The sequence below is a fragment of the Haliotis cracherodii genome, unplaced genomic scaffold (assembly GCF_022045235.1).
Source record: "Haliotis cracherodii isolate W230 unplaced genomic scaffold, xgHalCrac1.p SCAF_11, whole genome shotgun sequence".
In the NCBI taxonomy this organism is placed as follows: domain Eukaryota; kingdom Metazoa; phylum Mollusca; class Gastropoda; order Lepetellida; family Haliotidae; genus Haliotis; species Haliotis cracherodii.
This window is the reverse complement of record NW_027266266.1, coordinates 42,409,746-42,428,622: the sequence shown is the minus strand read 5'-3', so window position 1 is coordinate 42,428,622 and position 18,877 is coordinate 42,409,746. Positions and strand designations below refer to the sequence as shown.

Here is an 18,877-nt window from a genome sequence, read left to right as displayed (position 1 = left end):
TGAGGGGAAACGAACCCGGGTCTTCGGCGTGACGAGCAAATGCTTTAACCACTAGACCACCCCACTGTCCCTAAATTTCAAGAAGAGTTTTTATGCATCAGAAGCCTCATCGATCACTTTTTGGAATTCCAAATATTATGCTAATCAGTTAGCCGGGTGAGGTGGGGTGATATGGGGTTTAATGTCGCGTTCAAGATTGCACTTGAAAATTTAATTTGCATATTTAAAACAAAAGCAAGGAAATTGCGATAAAATCAAATTTCAATTTGTTTATCATTTTGCATACTTTATCAACCAAGGTCTCGAAATCCTATTTTTCACATCAAGTATCGAGATGAAGTTCTACTTTGTCTGGATAAATTTTCAAAATGGTTCAGTCCACTTACCTTTGATCGCTGTTTCCGAAATCTACGAAACTTTCTTTGACACCTATATTTTGACATCAACAAATCTGTTATCGAAGACATTATCAAACTGACCTCAGAACCTCCTTTAAACACAAAAAAACCTCATTTCATCACAGAAATGGAATACCCTTTTCTTCCAAACAAACTGACTAAACCAGTTCCTTGAACCATCACAAACAGCCTAGCTTATGGCATGTGTTAGTCAAATAGTGAACACAACGTTTGATTTTATTGGTAACAATAAAAACATCGTAAAAAAACAAAGCCCCAAAGGTAGTAATTAACCTGAGGTGAATAAAACCCCTCTCTATACCAGAAGAGTTATCCACAGGCTGCTACTCCCGTTTTACGTGATCCATGGCTGTGCTATAATAAACAACGGAGGACTGTATCCTCGAATAAGAGAGTTATAAAACCATTAACTCTGCAGTAATCACGTGATGGTGAGAAGCTTCAGGTTTTAATATCTTCAGATCAAAGTTTCTTAGCATCACTGCAGATACTTTCTTCTTGGATACACCTTAATGGTTTAAGGACAAAGTGTGGGTTTCTATAGGTGTATGTGTGGAGATTTTAAAAGGCAATTACTGAGTGTTTCATTGTGCAGTTAAATCGGTTTGGGAACATAGTTTGTGCTGAAGTCATGATACTGAGTTCATGATATGCCCTGAGTTCATGATATGCCCTAAGTTCATAATGAATCATCATGCCATGAGCTCATGATGAGTTCATGATATGCCCTGAGCTCATGATATGCCCTGAGTTCATGATATGCCCTGAGTTCATAATGAATCATCATGCCATGAGCTCATGATAATGAGTTCATGATATGCCCTGAGCTCATGATATGCCCTGAGTTCATGATATGCCCTGAGCTCATGATATGCCCTGAGCTCATGATATGCCCTGAGTTCATAATGAATCATCATGCCATGAGCTCATGATAACGAGTTCATGATATGCCCTAAGTTCATGATATGCCCTGAGCTCATGATATGCCCTGAGCTCATGATATGCCCTGAGTTCATAATGAATCATCATACCATGAGCTCATGATAATGAGTTCATGATATGCCCTGAGTTCATGATATGCCCTGAGCTCATGATATGCCCTGAGTTCATAATGAATCATCATGCCATGAGCTCATGATAATGAGTTCATGATATGCCCTGAGTTCATGATATGCCCTGAGTTCATAATGAATCATCATGCCATGAGCTCATGATAACGAGTTCATGATATGCCCTGAGCTCATGATATGCCCTGAGCTCATGATATGCCCTGAGTTCATGATATGCCCTTAGCTCATGATGAGTTCATGATAATGAGTTCATGATATGCCCTGAGTGCATGATAATGAATTCCTGATATGCAAGTGCATCTCCACAACAGTACAATGGGAAATGATAATGAAATGAGAAAGGTGTTAATATGACTTGTCTGCAAATGGAGCCGAATTAGAAACTGATGGATAAATAAATTACATAAAAAACTTCTTCTTTTTTTAAATGCTAACATTTTCAAAATATGCAGGAGAAGACAACAGGGAATTGTATCAGAACATTTAAACATATTTGTGCTTAAAATGAATTCGAAAGTTGTTTTTTTTAAATTTAAAATATTCAAATTAATTTTCTGTGTTTTTGACAGATGTAAAATGAAATGTGTGGGTATGTGTTGCGTTACTTCCTGGTTGACCCCAGCGTGCACTGGATGACCTCCAGCTGCCGTGACAAGTGGGTTGTTCGGTGCACCGTCACCAGGTTATCAGTCGGTAAAGTTATAAAGCTCACATCATCTTACAATAATAACATATGATGGTACATGTTGCTCATTTACAGGCCAGTCATTCTTGATGAGACTGATATCTAGCCCCACCTTGCACAAACATTTAGTCTCTGAAATGAAAATATCTTCAAATCTCTTTTTGTGAAACTGTCTTTTGATATATAATAGAAAGGAGCCCAGAGAATCCCTTCATTTTCAGGAGAAATCTAGACTTGCCAAAGGGATGTAGACTTCCCTGGGTGTTTCAGATATTTTTCTTGCAGGGTTTGTGTAAGAGACTTGTCCCACTTTAACATCGAGCTTCCTTGTATGTGAAGTATTTTGGAAGAACATGAATTATGGAATGTGAAGGTTGCATCCTCCACTCAATCCATCAGGACATCAAGATAACTGACTGTGCCAGCAAGTGCAGTCTTGTGATGATAACTTGAGAACTTGCTCCTTAACTTTGATAGCTGATGCAATCAAAACTGCTATGGACATATCATTAGGCTGTCGTCTATGTTACTTGATGACTGAAAATCACTGTATTTGATAATTCATGTACATATGGCCCAAATAAAAAATTTAATGAATTTGTCAGCCTCACATTTCATGAAATTGAAATGATTGGATCACCACCACCTCTATCATCATCATCATCATCATCATCATCATCATCATTGTCGGTGTCATCACTACCATCATCATCTTCATCATCATCATCATCATCATCATCGACGTCATCACTACCACTACCATCACATCATCATCATTGTCAACGTCATCACTGCCACTACCATCATCATCATCATCATCATCAACTTTTCAATTAATAATAACATTCTCCTCATCATGTCATATATCAAAATAATCAAATACCTTTTCCAGTTCTGTTATTAAATATAATTAACCCTAATTGAAAAAGACTCCCCATGGGGATTCCTGGTTACAAGAAGCTCAAACAACCCATGCTTGTCTTAAGAGGCAACTAACTAGATCAGCTGTTCAGACTCTGCCTGTCGTCGTGACGACCACACAAATGTTTGTCTGGTCCAGACTTGATTATTTACAGGCCAGTTTAACATAAATCAAATATTAATGAGTGTGGCGTTAAATAACAGACAACAAACAACAAGCAACAAACATAGAAATATATCATATAATACCGTCCATTTTTATGAAGAAATACACAGCAAAAGTTAAAGGTGCTTCTCAAATTCTTCTATTTACATACTACTCAAACTTTTCAAACAGTCTTGTACTTTTACTTTGCGTGTTCCTTCCTAATTTTCCCTCAGGACTTTCAGCAAATGTCAAGTTAGCGTCAACGTGCCGATGTTTAAGCAACAGGACTTGTATAATATTGGCTCCAAACTTCCGTGTTTAGCTAGGACTCATGCAGCCATTACAGATAAAGTTTCCGTTCTTTGAAGAATTTAAAACTTTTTTCAAACAAGGCTGAAAGCAAACTGAAACGTGAGAGACCAGCTTTGCATAGCTGCAACAACATGTTCCCTTGTTTATAGAGGAACCACTGAATTAAAGAACAGCTTTTTTCATTTTACTTCTTTGGGCTCTGATTGATCAAGATTTTGCTCATGTTAGCTAATTCTTCAGAAAATCAGATAATTAAATTGGGGAGACAAGCAATTACCTCTTCAAAAGGAGAAGATATGACTGTTATCGATTTCAGCTTCAAGTGTAGGTTTTATACGAATACATATTTATTTATTTTCATTTCTGTTTTTTAAAGCAAACCAACACCAAATATTTCATTTTACAAGTTAAAAGATACAAGAAATGTTATTTAACGTCGGTTATTTTTAGAAATATTTTTTTTGTTCTTTAACGCCGCACTCAGCAATATTCCAGCTACATATTATAGCAGTGTGTAAATAATCGAATTTGGACCAGGTAGTCCAGTCATTGATATCATGAGCATCGATCTAAGCATGACATGAATCAACCAAGTCAGCGAGCCTGACCACCCAGTCCCGTTAGTCGCCTCTTACGACAAGAATAGTCGCCTTTTATGGTAAGCATGGTTTGCTGAAGACCTATTCTACCCAGGATCGGTTTAACATCAGTTAGTACAGGTAACAGTATAACATTAGCTCTTTAGAGCTACACTTCACAGAACAACTTCAGGACTACTCAAATCTTTCATATTAATGACCTGACAGATTACCTTTTGTCATATAGCAATATGAAAGATTTGGGTGATCCTTAACTTTTTTAGTGGTATATCACTCCGACAGAACCTTCTCTATAAGAAGGGCACTAAACTGAATGACACCCCAGCATGGCTAAATTGATCAGAATAGATCAAAACAAAAATCTTAGTCTGCATATCATAAAAGTGATGCAGTGCAAAACCTCCCAAGAACCAGTCTATGTATGAAGGGCTTCAGAAACTCATTTCACCTTGTCTGCTCTCTGTAGAGAACAAGGTATCGCTGTAGGGATGTCTGTTAAGAATGTTTGTTTGTTTGTTTGTTTGTTTGTACACACTACACACAACAATCAGTGGCACACATCAATGAATGAGAGTGGTTGTGTATCATGTTATGAATTACAAACTCTTTTGGTCAAAACTCATGTACCGTATTCGACGTAATAAGCGCCCAGGGCGCTCTCAAAATTAGAAATGGGGGGCTCTTAATAGAATGTTATTTTGGTGAAAAAAACCAGCCTTGAAAGATAAATTTCATGGTTTATGCTGACAGCCTGAAATGTTTATATACGACAGATATATTTTTCCAGAATTTAATTGCGTATTCTACGCAAATAAATAAGTCTGTTTTTTTTTACAAGTTTTCAACCTGTCAAAATTCAACATTTAAGGGGGTTGACAGTTCAACGGCAGCCTCTAATTTCATATTTTAATTCTAACATTAAACAGCACCATTATTGTAGATAAAAAAGACAAAACCTTTTCATAATGATATGAAATCTATAAAAAGCAGTGTCCATTGTATGATTTTGTATGATTATATCATGAGCATGTGTGTATGACTCACTATCAAATAAAAAAAGGAAACATATGTTTGTAAAAAGATAAGCATATCCTGCCCCAACGATGCTCTCATGAGAAACTAGATAAATATATGAATGATTAACATTTCAAAACCTTTCTTGGTGAGCATATGTTGATATCATTTATTCAATGCTTTGTGTGTTTTTCTTTCTGAACATGTCAACATTTATACAATTAAGTTAGAGTGTGTTGGGGTACGTCTCAAAACTTCAGGAATTATTTTTTTAATCAGAAATGAAACTTTTGAACAGCTCCCTCACTACATTGAATCAGAAATGTGTGTCTGAAAACCTGTTACACACGAAGCATGATCACATTCGGAACACCAAGCAAACATGTCTAGAGTTCTTTTTCTATTATACTACTCGACAACAACACATCACAGCTTATGATGAAGAAATAAAACAATCATTCAATGAAAGGCCAACTTGTCACATCCCTCAAAAGAAGGGAATTTCTCCATCATGGATCCACAATGGAACTCCACAGCATACTTATAAAACATTGCCAAAAATATTCTACCTCACGCTGGCAAACTATCAACATTGTCCTCTTTTTTGTCGAATGGTCATGGCCTGATAAATGTGTATTGTATATCTGACACTTGATTCAGAGCTTGTATGTTTACTGTGGACCTGATATATGCTTGGGTCAAAAGATGAATAGCTAGTAATTTGATATCACTTCCTGCATCCTGGATGAAAACAGGTGACACGAACATACATAATGTGTAGAATGAATATAGTATCCATCATCGTATCGTACGACTGATCAGGACATGTACTCACACAAACCCCATTAAACCCTAATACTGTATTCGACGTAATAAGCACCCAGGGCGCTCTCAAAATTAGAAAAAGGGGCTCTTATTAGAATACAGTTTTGGTAAGAAAAAAAACAGAGTTAAAAAATCTGTAATATTGTGGTTTATGCTGACAGCCTAATATGATACTGAAGAAAAGTCTGTGCATATTTTACATGACATATATTTTCCAGAATTTAAATGCCCATAATTAATGGTGCATATAACACACGAGTGCGTATTATGCTCGAATAAATAAGTCTTGTGTACATTGATCAATCAGAAGGGTGCTAACTGGGATTGTTCAACAGCCAATATATTAGCAATGTTGCCGTGGGCACTTATTAGAGCAGGGCACTTATTACGTCAATTACGGTAAGTTAACTATTTTCATCCAATTATTTTACTATCACTTATTTATGTTTATATATATTTTCTTCAAACAAACTGTTCAAGAGTGAGTGAGTTCGGTTTAATGACGCTTTAACAGTATTCCAGTCATATGGCGGCGTGTCAGCTTAATGTGGGAAGAAAGCCGGAAGTGATGCAGGTCACAGACGTTTACCACTTCGGTGAAACCCACGAGCATGGGTATGGTGCTGACAAACCTAGAAACATAATCGGGGTGAACCAGGATTCGAACCCACAACCATGTGTTTCTGGCGTGCCAAATTTTAATAGATAAAAGCATTTGATTGGCTAACCAAGCAATGTTTTTGCGTTTATGTTTCCATAAACTGAAAAATTCTCAGGCCATCCTCTACAGACGGACAACTGTACCTTGGCCCAAATCACCTTCAAAACAACAAACATCCTATACTGATATTACTTGACTCTGTGTTTGCTAATTTGGCTCCATGTAATGTAAAGTTGGCTCCAATGCTATGTCTACAGGAAAATGAAATCAAAAGCCAAATGGCTTCTTAGATAATATCAGTAAGTGAGGCCATGTATCAATCTCATTAAAATGAGATTTTAGTTCTCGCTGCCGCGATATAAAGATCTGAGGACATCCCATGAACTTTGATCGACCAATGAAATGACTGACAAGAAGTCGACATTAGCCAATCAGAAGGCTGCTTTCTCGTGCTTTGCGGCACTAATTTCAAATTGGCGACTACGCTTCGAAACATATTTTGACAAATTTTTGATAAAAAAATTGGAACCTGAACAAAAGAACATTCTGGAATGGGCAATAGATGGTCTAGATTGTATGGATTCAGTCGTTAAGCCTGTAACTATCGTTCAGAATACCCCGTGTTTAAGTTTTCGGGTTCTTAGATAATATCAATAAGAGAGGCCATGTATGTACACATTACAATCTCACAAACAAAACACTTTTACACATCCCCTTAGTCTGTCTCGCAGTCCCTATAGAGAATAAATAAAAAAAGGAGTCCAACTAAAGTCTGGAATGATTTGGCAAGTCTAGATGAGATTCAGCTCCTGAAATTAAGGTGTATTCTGGATCTTATTTGGATTATATTTTTTGTATTTTGTAGATATATTTTTTTAAATAAGATGACATAATTTCTGGGACTATATGTCAGTCTAACATCACCTAGTTATTGATGTATATATCACGACACGATCGTCTCGTGTTACCCCATTTTATCATCTCATCCCCATTTTGTCACAGCAGTTCTTCAGGTTGAAAGTCACCTTAAATGTTTGTAATGTCAACTTCAATCCCAGAGGGATGATCTCAAATCTAGAAACTTATTTTTAACAAATAGACATTTTCTTAGCACAAATTAATAAATGCAACAAAATATGTTTAAAACCAGCATTCATAATTCAATATCTTGTTAAAATTTAGATGTTAACCCAAGATAGAAATATGACAAGAACAAAAAGGATATATTAAAGGGGTGAATAAATTGTGAGATGACCCCCCCTATGTCATGCATGACAGTCATGTTGAGATAACGCCCTCCAGGCTGTAAGGTTCCAAGTCTACATCTGATAAAATAAACATGCACCTGTGTGTCAAAGTGACAGTCGCCATACTCAATCGTTTCATAGCTGTGACAAGTTTTCCCTTTGAAAGATTATGCAGCAAGAAAAAATGTCAGTTTCCTTTTGACAAATAGTTCCCATATTCTATAATGGGCTCTAAGCCACACCAATTGACAGTGTAGCAAGCTGATTGAACTTCAAAAATAGTTTTGAGATGTAGATAAATATAACAGTTAGGTATTATTCTATAACACAATGTCACTGTCCTAGTTTCATACAAGGGTCTGGTGTCTCCCGCCGTGATATTGCTGGAACATTGCTAAAAGTGGCGTAAAACCATGCTCACTCACTCATACAAGATACAAGATGGGTTCTAGGGTTGTGTTTAAGTATATTGCACTCATATAGCGACGTGCATGCACCTGAGTGTGTACGAGTGTGAGTGGTGTGTGTATAACTGCTTGAACTAGTCCAGACTTTATGTTGGTTTCATATCGTATGCGCTGTTCAACAACGCAGGTTATTATCATTAAGATGGCCACCCTGAAGCACCTGCTAACAGTCGTCGTGGCATCCTACCTGGCGTTCGGCTTGTTCCTTTACCTGTTAAAAGCGGCGTAAAACCCAACTCACTCACTCACTCACAAGTGATCTGGTCCGCCACGCTAAGTGAGCCAAGATTCTACCGAGTGTCACACTTTCTATTCTGCATGGTTTTCAGCCATTCATTGTGTCTTTTGCAATCCATGAAAAGGTTTCAGTTTACCTGTGACAGGATTATGTTCTCAGCAATGTTGGAGAAGAATGGAGACTATGGCAACAAAACGGACATATATAATTAGTCATATCATCCTGCATCAGTTAATTTCATCTTCTGGGATGGGATGTGTTTAATTAGTCCTGGGCCCCGTTCCACAAAGTGAACGTAGCGCTAAGTTGATCGTAACTCCCATCCTTTAGCATAGGCTTACGACAGTCATAGCTCTACGATCGCTTTGAGGAAGGGGGCCCTGAGCCCCCAAAAAATCTTAGCACTAAGGTGATTGTAACTCCCATACTTTAACAAAGGCTTACAATCGCCATGCACTAAGATCACTTTGTGGAACTGGGCACTGTCTAAGTTCCTTTGGGCTTGGCATGGGATGTGGATTGGATGTGATTGGAAGATATAAACTATATATGAGCTATGTTCGATACACATCATATTTGGAGTGATCTGTGCTTAAGATAGTCAATACACCTGTGAGGATCCGGGTGAGGGTAGGTCTTCAGCAACCCATGCTTCCCGTTAAAGGCGACTATAAGAGTGCTTGTCGTAAGTCGACTATCGGGATAGGGTGGTCAGGCTCACTGACTTGGTTGATGCATGTCATTGTAATAGCTCCCAGTTGTGTAGATCGATGCTCATGATGTCAATCACTGGATTGTCAGGTCCAGACTCGATCATTTATAGGTGTGTGTGTGCATGCGTCTGCTTGTACTTGTACAGTACTGTTTGACTTTATAGAAAACATGCTCGCCATTAGAAAAATTTGTTGATTATGTGTAGCATAAGGCATAACTTTTCACTTTGTCCGACTTTGCAATATCTGAAAACAGCTGTACTTGATATCGTATGGATTAAATGCACAATGTTACATCAATATCACAGACTGTATGATGAAGTCAAACAGTGCATACTCTGTCGTGTCAAATTATTGCTATAGATTAATAATAGGTTATTGATTATATGTTAACTTGTCAAGTTCAAGGCATAACCTAGTTATATACTGAACCATTTAATAAATCATACTTAAACCCCCCTAGCCAAGTGTTGGTGTCCAAGTAAAGGGAATTAAATCACACAATACATTCGATACATAAAAACATTCCATGTCCACTTCATACCCAACATTCCAGATAAACAGTTACCAAATTACTGAGAATATTTTACTCTACTAAACTCAAAACACAATACAAATAGCATGCCAACATGTTACGGGACCAGTGTTTGTTTACACATGTGAGGGTCTAGAGAGGATCAGTTTGTTGCCCTGAATGAGCATAATCTAAGATTGCAGTCATTGTTGAATTATCCCACAGAATGAAATAGTGATGTGATATATGCAACTGAAACCTATATGACTTATGATTACATTGAGAATGCATAGGAATGCTACCGAAGCAATGAAGCAATTATGCTTCCTTCAATGATCATGAAATAGGGTAAGGCAGTATGGTTTTACCTAGACTGACTCCCACGCCCTAGAGAATAAATATAAAAAATGAATCCATTTCCAGTCTTAAAATATGTGAGTGAGTGAGTAGTGTTTTACGCCGTTTTTAGCAATATTCCAGCAATATCACGGCGGGGGACACCAGAAATGGGCTTCACACATTGTACCCATGTCGGGAATCGAACCCAGGTCTTCAGCGTGACGAGTAAAAGCTTTAACCACTAGGCTACCCTACCACCCCCTTAAAATATGCACTGTTCTGGGCTCCATATGGGTGTAAATACATTTTTTAAGTAAGATAAGATTTGGAACATATCGGAGTAAAGGATCTGACTTTAATGAGATTGATAATTACCAGGCTCCCCCCAAACAGACAACAAATGTAAATCATAAATCATGCAGACAGCATAAACACATCATTATTCCTCAATAAACCAAAAAAACTCAATTAAAATAAATTTTAAATTATTCCCACTATTAGAAGATATAATATAATTTAAAGCAGGAGGAAGAACTACTAGAATGACAGCTTCCTGACTGAAACAAAGAACTGTGACAGTATATTTCATGTTTCTACATCGTCAGGAAGCATTTACTTTCATCAGCTCTCATCTACAAGGAAGCAATGAAGGACACGGAAATGAGTTCACACTCCCACTGTAAACTTGTCTAAGCTCACCAGAAAGGAAAAAGTGTGTCTGTCATTGTTCTGGTGTCACAGCAACACTGAGTCATGCTGTCAATCACTTTGTGAAATATACAATTTCCCAGAATTTGCATAAACTTTATAGAGCATGAATGATTGTATCTATACTGGTCTGTTCAGTGTAAATATTCATGCGACATGATACATTATTTTAAAAATGTGTGCATACAAATAGATAACTGAATTTTATACAACCTTGGCACATTAAAGAATTTTTCACCATTTTCAACGTTAATCATTAAATAAAATTCAGTTTAACATCCCATAAATATCTGCTCCACAACTGAGTCTGAAAAACTTTCTGAAATTGGAACCAAAATCGAGGTCTGTTACGTTAAAGTTTGTCCTATAATGTTTTAGGTTAACAATTAAAACTATTAAATAAAATTTAAAAAATAATTTGTACTTAATCCTGCTACTGTTATGTTCCTAACACCTCTGCCTATAACAAAAGCATTCATCTCTCACAGTAGAGGTCTTTTCACCATGGCCTCATATTATGAAACGTTGACATAATTACCTTGAATTTGGACGGCAGGTAATTTATCCGTCTTGTCAACCGCCGTCGCCCCCCAGGGGTAGGAGGTGCCTTCCTGGGGGTGAAGGCAGGGGGGGAAGTTACCCTGGTGGGGTCGGGGAGCTTATCCATACAGCTTCACTAGCTGGTTAAAGGAGGTCATTTGTGCACTGTTCAATGCTGGTGGAAGATCCACTGATACTGTTACTTGTTGGGACAGCTCATGTAGGAGTAGGGGTGTCAGGTTGTAGCCTCAGGCGACAGTTGTCTCATTTATTATTTTGCCCTGCTAGCTTAGTATGGTCTCATTCACATTAAGGGAGTGGTAGCCTTAACCACTTGACTTATAATAACATGTTTGGAAATATTTATATAATTCTTTTTTAATTTATAAAATGATACTGAAATAATACATATCCTTGCAGCATCCCCTAATGAAATCTTACCATTTTGTAACTTCATTGCCTGAGATTGAAACTCAATATGTCAGTTCAGCTTGAAATTGATTGTATGGTTTATTAATTAGTTTAAGGAATTGAAAGTCATTGATGAGACTATCATATCCTCCCGAAACAAAGAGATAATGATATGCTCAAATATATTTCATGAATTGTTTTTAAATATAACTGTGCATAAATAAGTAAACTGTAAATATATTAACTTGTTCTTGACACTATATGGCTGGAATAATGCTTATGCCATGTTAAATTTTAACTCACTCACTCATCTGATACGAGGATGAATTATTATACATGATGAATATATGAATACAATAAAATCATCCAGGAATTAAAACAAAATCCAATGAAAACATACCTGTTCTCTGTGAAACATTGCACAACATATTGCTGGAATATCTGTTTAAGGTTAAAGCCATCTCACAAGACCCTCAAAATTGTTGATATGATTAATAAAAATCATTTCTAACAGCAGTTGTAGTCAAGCTGAAGACACATCCCTCAAATGACAAAAAAGGTCATCGGTTAAACGTATTTGACATGGTTGCCTCCAGGAGAAAATGTACATAAATCGGTGGCTGGTATTTATCCCAGCTTCATCTGAACCTGTAAACGGTGATCCTTCCTTCCATGACATTTCAAATACTGGCCTCCATGAATAATCAGATAGTAGTACACTTTAAAATTAAAAGATATTATTTTGAAATTCAAGAAAAGAATGATTTGAGTAGACAAACAAAACTCTTTTAAGAGGTTACAAAATTGAAAACTTATTTCACTCTTGGTAAAATGAGAATTTATTTTTTGTTGGTTTTTTTTTTTATAATTGTTTACAGACAGCTAATCATTTTGGATAAGTCCTTTTCCCCCATCAAATCCAATGTGTTAATATGACGTAGACATGGTGTCGTTCAAAATGTTTGCAACAAAAAAATATCAAACAAATTTCCATGCTTTAATTTCATTCTTAACCCAAATCAAACAGAATTTGTAAAACGAGATAACACCAGTAACAGCCTAAGATGTAACTTATAAAAAATGACATCAAATATGTTCCGATTTAAATGTTCCACAGACTGCCCCCTCTGCAGGAGAAGCATCACTCAAGCCACGAAACAGCCAGTAGATTTAGAGTTCCAATCAGCTTTCACTGAGCGCTAAGTCAGACAAAATGGCCAAAGCCTAGTGGCTATACATAATCTTTTCCCAACCACAAAGGTAATATCACATATAATGTTATCATCAAGAGGACTCTACACTAGATCTCATCAGAAAATATCCCCTTGAGGATGGCTTCCACCTACGCCTGTTATTTTGGGAGCCTAATGTTAACGACCATCATCTACAAGAAGAGGCATATTGTTTTCAGATGGGACCATTTTCAGGTCAGCTGACAGCTACAATGGGAAGATTGGGATTGTAGGGCAAAAATGCGGCAACTCCGATAAATCTGTCATTTATTTTGTAAAAAGACTTATTGTTGTCATTAGGAGCATTGTAAACACTCGACCTATAAGTGTGTTTAGGCACACACCATGTTGGCCGATGGTAGTGGTGGTGTGCTCATGCAGAAACACAATAATGGATGTCATTGTCCGTTGAGAGAGAGAAGGACAAGATAGATGGGAGTTCTATACCTGGTTAGTCAGATTCTATGAAGCTTATGAAGGGCTTCTGAGGTACTAACCAAGAGGAGGACGTTAATATTGTTGAGTGAGAGAGTTGTTAAGTGTGTGAGATGTTCAGTAAGTGTGTGATATGTTTGGTAAGTTTGTGAGATGTTTGGTAAGTTTATGAGATGTTTGGTAAGTTTGTGAAATGTTTGGTAAGTGTGAGATGATTGTAAGTGTGTGAGATGTTTGGTAAGTGTTTGAGATGTTTGTAAATGTATGAGATGTTTGGTAAGTGTTTGAGATGTTTGTAAGTGTATGAGATGTTTTAGTAAGTATTACAGATGTTTGTAAGTGTATGAGATGTTTGGTAAGTGTGTGAGATGTTTGGTAAGTGTATGAGATGTTTTAGTAAGTATTTGAGATGTTTGTAAGTGTATGAGATGTTTGGTAAGTGTGTGAGATGTTTTAGTAAGTATTTGAGATGTTTGTAAGTGTATGAGATGTTTGGTAAGTGTGTGAGATGTTTGGTAAGTGTTTGAGATGTTTGTAAGTGTATGAGATGTTTTAGTAAATATTTAAGATGTTTGTAAGTGTATGAGATGTTTGGTAAGTGTGTGAGATGTTCATTAAGTTTTTTAGATGTTTGTAAGTGTATGAGATGTTTAAGTAAGTATTTGAGATGTTCGGTAAGTGTATGAGATGTTTAGTAAGTGTGTGAGATGTTCGGTAAGTTTTTTAGATGTTTGTAAGTGTTTGAGATGTTTAAGTAAGTATTTGAGATATTCGGTAAGTGTTTGAGATGTTTGGTAAGTTTTTTAGATGTTTGTAAGTGTATGAGATGTTCGGTAAGTGTTTGAGATGTTTGTAAGTGTGTGAGATGTTTAGTGAGATGTTTAGTGAGTGAGTGAGTGATTGAGTGAGTGAGCCTCCTTATGTGTGTCTGTGGTGAGAGGACCATATAAATTTACTTTATCTTGATTGCCTATGTACCTTGAAAAGAAATTATTGGAGCAGAAATATATTCAACAAACTAAAAAAATCAGCATGGTTTTACATGAAAGACTAAGAATAACAAACTCCTCAACAATATAGTACCAAATCAGGTGGAGAAAGGAATCGGCAGACCTGATTCAACTACAGACAGTTATTGGGAAGATGGCTCAAGTCTATGATGGTGCATTTCTTCCGGAAGTCTCCTTTCAAGTCTGGGCTCTTAGTTGAATATTCATGGGAGCCTCTCAACCAGATTACTCCCCAAAATCCTGGCATTCTTTCTGGAAATGTATGAGTGACCTACATGCCTGTACACTTGAGGCCAGCACAAAAGCATTAACAATAGCCGGATGCTTTATTTGAAGTACTGGATAAGATTATATCTACCTCCTGGTTGTGTTTTGCAAACCATCCGTTTGTTTGTCCAGCATAATATCATTTTCATGTAATTCTCCCGAAGAAGGGGCAAGAAGTTTTGTTTGTTTGTTTGTTGTTTAATGCTGCACTCAGCAATATTCCAGCTATATGACGACAGTCCGTAAACAATCAAGTCTGGACCAGACAATCCAGTGATTGATGGGCAAGAAGTGGCCCTGAAATATTCTGTATGTAACCAAGACATTGTTATCCAGAATACTCCTTGTCATTGTAGCGGCCATAAAATTTCGAAGTCCCATGATGGGATTCGAACCACGGACTTTCTGATCCGAGGTCAGTGGCCTTGTCCACATGACCAAAGAGGTTAACCCCTTCAGCAAGCTGACAAGGTAAGGATGTCATCTGTAGGATGACTCCACGCCCTGCTACATACTCCCCCGTCAACAGAAGGCACGTCCCGGGCCGCATAGTAGGGTACTAAGGCTTATTTTGCTCAAATTTAATATGAACGTGCTCAGTCCTCCCGCGTTGGGCGCCAATGTAGCCTCCATAAAATTTCCGAGTTCTGTGATGGGATTCGAAGCATGGACCTTCTGATCCGAGGTCAGATGCCTTGTCCATATGACCAAAGAGGTTAACCCTGTCAGCAAGCTGACAAGGTAAGGATGTGATCTGTGGGATGACTCCACGTCCTGCTACATCATGTTAACATCCAACATCTATTTGCCTGGAGTACCATCATTTTGTTCTGCAACCTGGATGATTACCTCAATCAACAGAGAGCAACATGGCAAATGACCTTTGTCTATTAAATTAAATTAAAGTAAGTATTTGTGTTGCGCATTTTCCAATTAACAACTGCTCAAATTCTCCTAGACAATGATTGCTCAAGTCAAAGGCTCTGTTTAAGAGAGTTTCTGAAGTTTGTGAGATTGTCTAACCTTTGTTTATTTGACAATCAGCCAGGGACACATGACAGATTGTTGTGGTTTAAGCCTGATGGATCTGTTTGGTCTATGACGCTGTAAGTTAGCGATGAACCATTGACATGACACTTCAATTTGGGTAATGCTTCTTGACTTGTAAACATGAACTACCAAGGTAATAATTATTGTTCCATTGAACGGTTCTTATCTCATTTAACCTACAGCTCATTTGACATATAGCTCACTTAACCTACAGCTCATTTGATATACAGCTCATTTGACATGCAGCCCATTTGACATGCAGCTCATTTGACATACAGCTCATTTACCCTACAGCTCATTTAACCTCCAGCTTATTTGACCTACAGCTCATTTGACATACAGCTCATTTTCACGCAATACTTGTGGTCCACAGTTCATTTGACTTACAGCTAATTTAACCTACAGCTAATTTGATATGCAGCTCATTTGACCTACAGCTCATTTGACATACAGCTCATTTAACCTACAGCTCATTTGACATACAGCTCATTTAACCTACAGCTCATTTGACATACAGCTCATTTGACATACAGCTCATCTAACCTACAGCTCATTTATCTTACAGTTCATTTGACATACAGGTCATTTAACCTACAGTTCATTTAACCTACAGCTCATTTAACCTACAGCTCATTTGACATACAGCTAATTTAATCTAAAGCTCATTTGAAATGCAGCTCATTTGACCTACAGCTCATTTAACCTGCAGCTCATTTAACATACAGCTCATCTAACATACAGCTGCAATATTGCTAAGGACGGTGTAAAACCTTACTCACTCACTCACTCAGTGTATTCAAATCTGCTTTACCTCAATGAAAATGATCTGATCCAAGGCAGTAATTATTAGAAAATATGTAATATGTATGATAATAATAAGCCCTGAAAATATAATATAAACACCATAAGTCTTTCCTAAAAAAACATAATATAGCTTTTGAAGAGATTAAACACAATTACATGACTTCATATTATTAGCTAGCACATTAGCTCTAGCTATATAGCATTAATAAATCTTTAAATAGAAATAGCAGGTTGTAAACTATTTCTGAATAATAATTACCGTACACAACATTACATTATATAGTAGTTATTAGTTTGACCCATATATATATAACCATGAAGTTACACATGAATCAATTCCATGATTACATATACCATTTTCGATGTAATAAGCGCCAGGGGCGCTCTCAAAATTAGATATAGGAGGCTTTTATCAGAATATTATTTTGGTGAAAAAAACAAAGTTGAAAGATCAATTTTGTGGTTTATGCTGACAGCCTGAAATGTTTATGTATGACAGATATATTTTTAATTAAGGGTGCATATAACACAAGAGTGTGTATCATACAGGAATGAATAAGTGTTGTGTACATTGATCAATCGGAAGGTGTGCTAATTGGGATTGTCCACTAGCCAATATCTTAGCAAATGTCACCGTGGCAGCTTATTAGAGCGGGGTGCTTATTACGTTGAATACGGTACTCTTGAACTATGAATGCATAATGAGCACCTGCAATTACAAGTAAATGATAAAATCTTTTATTATGAGTGAAACTAATAATAATGATATTTGAATTACATTTTAATATTCTCAAAGTTTAATATTTATAACTATGAACACAGAAGGAAACAACAAAATTATTACCTTCAAACAAGGAAAGAATTATTCATTATAAATGCTTTCAAAAGGGGATTTCATCATGACTGCATGTTAAGAACTGACTTTAAGAAAGAATTATGCATACATAATCCAGGATCTTCAAATGTTTTCACATATGTAACAAGACAGCTGAAAATGACACACCTTAACAGTGTTTGTTTCCTCTTGATTATTTGGGAATACTCTTCCTTGTGAGATTTTAAATAAAACAAATAGTTTATAAAATTGGAAAACTTTCAAATACAGCATTTCATTAATTAAATCTAAGGCGGATGAAGTTATTTTCTTCATTATAGGTAATTCTACCAAAAATTTGGAATAAAAATTACGGTTAAATGTTGCGTTTATAAATGTTTTTGTTTATAATTTAGTTATTGTATGAACCTCAGATTAATCCTAAAACTCTTTTATTAGTTTTGTTTTTCCTCCTGCTACTTGGCATCGTGATGAAGAAAAGTTGTAAAACTATTAACTAATTTGGTCCGGACATAAATTTGGTAAAATTTTAAACAATTCAATTTTGAATATGTGGTATGGCATTCTCAGAAACAATGTTTTAAAAATGAGATGGGAATTAAGGCGGCAGATATGAGATTTGAAAAAGCAAACATGTTTGTCTGAGAAAAACAGGTACCATGAATACTTTGCTGTGGTATATTGTCTGTGATGCTGAAGACACAAAGAGTTGTCTCCCTTATTCTCCAAACTATTTCCTGTGTAAAAGTCATCTCCAACAAACTATGATCCAAAGGGCTGCAAAAAAATCTCCATAGAAATGCTGATTTAATCTGTTCTCAAGTAACAATCTAAACATCATAAGACTGATTGATCTGATTGATACGGATAAGAAGAAGAATGATTTGCCGAAAAAGCTGATGGTAGAAATGAATCAATTGGAAAAATATTTTCAAAATATTCTTATACTTATAATGACTACCTGCTTGGATCAAATGTCAATAAAAAAATTATTGTAAACAGATCACAAAATCCAAATTGGTTGTTTTAAAAAACTTGAGCAAATTTAAAGGATTTGGTTTGGCTTGTTTGTTGTTTATTCTATAATGATTTGACCAGCTGGTACAGCGTTGATAATATTTTGACCTCCCCCATCTGATGTCCACTAGGCTACCCGACCGCCCCAATTCAAACCTTGAAATATTCACATTTGCAACATCTTGCACCTGGAGCGGATGAAGAGAATGTGAGAAAATAAATAATGTCATGTTTTCCTTGTCTGGCCCAGTCAGTAACATCCTTGACCACTTGACCAGCTGACTATTGTCATTGATACATGCATGATAGAAGCTGACCATTTTGATAATCTTTCCCGAAAAATGTTGAAAAAAAATTTCATTGTCGTCAAGTGTTTTAAAACAAAAATTCACTGGA

The 18,877-nt window shown here is 36.5% G+C and overlaps 1 protein-coding gene across 7 annotated transcripts in view; it reads right to left on the bottom strand.

The window, feature by feature from the left end:
• LOC139456522 (septin-4-like) overlaps window positions 1-18,877 on the bottom strand; it is a 119,588-nt gene that overhangs the window by 25,786 nt on the left and 74,925 nt on the right. The window contains exon 1 of one of the 7 annotated variants that reach the window (XM_071238283.1): window positions 11,419-11,612. The exons of the other annotated variants lie outside the window; for them this stretch is intronic. Coding sequence (XP_071094384.1) covers window positions 11,419-11,547 — 129 coding nt within the window. The 5' untranslated portion in view covers window positions 11,548-11,612. Of the gene's footprint in view, window positions 1-11,418; window positions 11,613-18,877 lie in introns of those variants that run through there. 7 annotated transcript variants of the gene reach the window in all.